The sequence below is a fragment of the Meleagris gallopavo genome, chromosome 7 (genome assembly GCF_000146605.3).
Source record: "Meleagris gallopavo isolate NT-WF06-2002-E0010 breed Aviagen turkey brand Nicholas breeding stock chromosome 7, Turkey_5.1, whole genome shotgun sequence".
Lineage (NCBI taxonomy): Eukaryota > Metazoa > Chordata > Aves > Galliformes > Phasianidae > Meleagris > Meleagris gallopavo.
The window spans coordinates 1329617-1333243 of NC_015017.2; the positions used below are offsets into that span (position 1 = coordinate 1329617).

At 47.8% G+C, this 3627-nt stretch overlaps 1 protein-coding gene across 1 annotated transcript in view; it reads right to left on the reverse strand.

Moving 5' to 3' along the window:
- Positions 1 to 2243, reverse strand: part of ASB1 (ankyrin repeat and SOCS box containing 1) — a 16569-nt gene extending 14326 nt beyond the window's left edge. Inside the window, exon 1 of the mRNA XM_010713354.1 lies at positions 2187 to 2243. Within this exon, the coding sequence (XP_010711656.1) occupies positions 2187 to 2243 (57 nt within the window). The remainder of the gene's footprint in view (positions 1 to 2186) is intronic.
- Positions 2244 to 3627: the final 1384 nt, after the last annotated feature.

The following is a 3627-nucleotide window of genomic DNA, read 5'->3' on the forward strand; positions in this document are numbered from 1 at the left end:
CAAAAGCAGTGTGGAGGGAGGGGATCTGCCCCTCTGTGCTGTGAGACCTCACCTGGAGGACTGCATCCAGATGGGGAGTCCTCAGTACAGGAGAGATGTGGATCTGCTAGAGCATGTCCAGGGAAGGGCCACAGAAATGCTTCAAGGGATGAAACACTTTTCGTAAGAGCACAGGCTGAGAGAGCTGGGGCTGTTCAGCATGGAGAAGAGAAGCTGTGAGGAGACCTGAGAGGTATTTCAGTATCTAAAGGGGAGCTACAGAAAAGGAGACAGACTCTTTAGCTGGGTCTGTTGTGAGCGGAAAAAAGAAGATGGCTTCAAACTAAAAGAGGGGAGATTTAGATTGGATATAAGGAAGAAATTTTTTACAATAAGGGTAGTAAGGCACTGGCACAGGTTGCCCAGAGAGGTGGTGGATGCTCTGTCTTTGTAGACACCCAAGATCAGGCTGGACAGGGCTCTGAGCACCTGAATGTGCTGTAGCTGTCCCTGTTCATCGCAGGGGATTTGAGCCAGATAATATGTAAAGGTCCCTTCCAACTCAAACAATTCTATGATTGGCTGTGTGGAGCTCAGCAAGACGAAGCTCTGGGCTGAGTGAGGTTTATACTCTGCCAGGTCATCAGAAAAGAAACCCTCTGCCAAAATGCCTTTGGTCCATTCCCCACAGTACCATGGATTCAAGCCCTGGTAGCTTCTCAAGTTTCTTTCCAAAAGCACAGAGCTCATTTGTTGGTGCACGGATCTGGGCACTCCTACTTCCAGAAGCGATGTGCTAGAAACGGGCTTGCCATCACTGTTCAGCCCTTAGCCACTGCCCGCAGCTCAGTAGGTAGAAGCTGCTCTGGTGGGCTGCAGGACCTTTCTTGGGTTAAACAAGGTCTACCCATCACTCAAACTGTAGAGAAAGTTCCTTGCAATCATATTTTCCTGTTTTTCCCTGCAGCATAGCTCCCTGTCTCTCCTGCTGTTGGGAAGAGAGGAGCTGTGCTAAGGATGGATGGAGCTGGCTGTCAGCAAAAAGGAAAGCCATGAAGACGTGACCAAGAAATCTGCAGGAACAGGCTCTGACCAAAAATCTGCTATTGTGTGTAACCCCCTTCGCCCCCCCCCCTCCCCAGGTATTTTCAAGTACACAGCTCAAAAGTGCACCCTTAGAAGGGAGCAGAGAGCTTGTAGGGTACCCATACAGGCACAGCACTTTGGAAGTGCAGTTGATATGGCAAGACATGCAGAGGTGCAAAAGGTTTGCAAGGGAAGTGGCCCTCATCAAGCCCAGCTTCCTCCGAGGGCAGTTGTTGGAGCAACTCCTTGTGGACCACAGCCACTCTCTGAGTTCTTGAAACACATCCTCGTTTCTGCCTGCACATCTGAATTCCCAGTGCCAGAGGGAATGGTGGTAATCCATCTGGCTTTCCTAGAGTTCCACTCCTGCTTCTCCGTGACAGGGCAGCAGTTCACAAATAGCAGACTGGCTGCAAATAAAGTTTCCTGTAACTATTTGGGGAGGAGCAATGCAGGGGAGAGATGTGCAATCTGCAAATCAAACCAGTTTGCCTTGCCTAGTAAAAGATCCAAAAGGGAAAGGAATAGATGGGATTTTCAGAAGCCAGTGATGCTGGCCAGTACTGCCACCTTCCCCTGCTGCAGTCCTTATGCCATTAGACAAGATAGATGTGAGGCCAAGGAACATCCCCTCGAATTAACTGGCTGCTGGTCTGGAAATGTGACTCAACGCCTGCTGGGACCTCCTTGAGTCAAAGGGATGAGATCTGGAAACCAGACACTAGGGCTAGATGGAGCTCAAAATCCACATTAGATGTACATCTCAGTTCCCTATAGCTATGCCTGATAATAGCACAAGACAAACCAGAGCAACGTGCTAGCTATCATATGTCTGCTGTCGCCACAGATTTGATGGGGCTAGATTTAACGAGCTCCCCAGCTACAAAGCATTGTGCTGGACTTCTGGCCAGCAGTGGGGTCCCATTCAGAGGAAAAATGCACATCAGTCCATAGGCTTATATGTGCATTGCCTTAGTCCAAAAGCTGTAACACTGTGTGCACAAGGGGATAGTTACTGCAAGGGACAGAAACCTTTGTACTTCAGTGTCTTCCTAGCAAGAACACGATGCCAGCTTTCAAGGCACATAAGGAGAGGCCACTCCTTGTCACCACAACTTTACTTTGGAGAAGATTTGTTTTTTGGCTGTGTCATTTGGAGCTCCTTCCTCTTCTGTCATGGGTACAGTGTAGACAGGAAAGAAAAGGAAGCAGAGGGCACAACAGTATTTACTTGCAGTACATTGTCCCCATGGGCTACTTGCAGAGCCTCTCAGAAGCACGAAGTGGCTGGTAAATAGAACAGACAAAGCTGGAAAGGAAGTGTCTGGACTGCTCATGATTCTAGGTTCTCTCAGTTCTTGCAGAAAATGCTTCCTGTTTAACCATTCTCTTCTCTTATATCCACATATTTATATATGGTTTTATGTATTTACATGAAAACCAACCCATCCCAAGAAGACCTAACTGGTTCTCATTGGCAGGTGGTAGAAAGAGGGTGACTGTAATTGCTGTCCAGCCTTGGGGATGGCCAGTACAGGGAACCTGTAGGTGTCTCGAGAAGCTGCTATGCAGATATACAAGCTGATGTAAATCTGTATCACTAAATGAGTGCAGTGGAAAAATGTACATTTTGCAAATATGTTAGCATTTGTACTAGACCTAAGAAATGCCTTTTCCAAGGTTGGAGAAATAATTTTAAATCCAGAATAGCTGACTACTCTCATCAGATGTATCTGTTAAAAGCTGAAGGGATAGGCTGTGGGCACCCTGGCTGCTCTTCCAGCCTGTCCCACCAGGAGGCTCGATAAGCCCAGCTCCAGAGCTCAATCATATACAGTTATCTTCTATTCCCAGTACATAGCTGGGAGCCTGCAGCATGGTCAGCAGCTTGAAAGGGAAGATCCCAGTGGAGAAGCAGAGTGTAGGACTTCCTATCACAACATTCACTATTAGCATGCTAGAGTGTCTGCTTTCCAGCTGTGCTCCTGAGGTGCATGGCTTATTTTTAAAGGCTCCAAAAGGCAGCTGCTGATTGTTCAGAACACACTGGACTGAGTAGCTCCTTTGGAGTCAGGCTTTGTTAGCTCACTCTCTTGGGACATATAAGTTCTTGAAACCTGTCATGGCCAGGCCTACTGGCAGCCAGGGCACAAGCTCCCTTGCCCCGTCTTTGCTCCATGGCTGGCAGTCTGGCAGTTCATTCTCTGTGGGCAGCCTTTTGCATCACTGCACTGATCCCACGCCATTTGAAACCAGATCCACCCAGCAACTGGGACCTGTTACTTTCTCAAGGAGAGCTTCCAGGATCTAAAAATACCAATCCAGCACAGCATACACATGCCTGGATCAGTAGACAAGACCTTTTCTCCAGCTCCTGACACTGAAGCAGTGAAAAACTAAAAAATGTCTACATGCAAAGAAAGCACCTTCTGAGGAATCCTCAGCCATGGGCAGGTAGCTCAGCCACACCAACATGAAAAGGAAAGAGAAGAGGAGAGGAGAATAAAATGGAATAAAAGAAGAGAAGAGAAGAGAAGAGAAGAGAAGAGAAGAGAAGAGAAG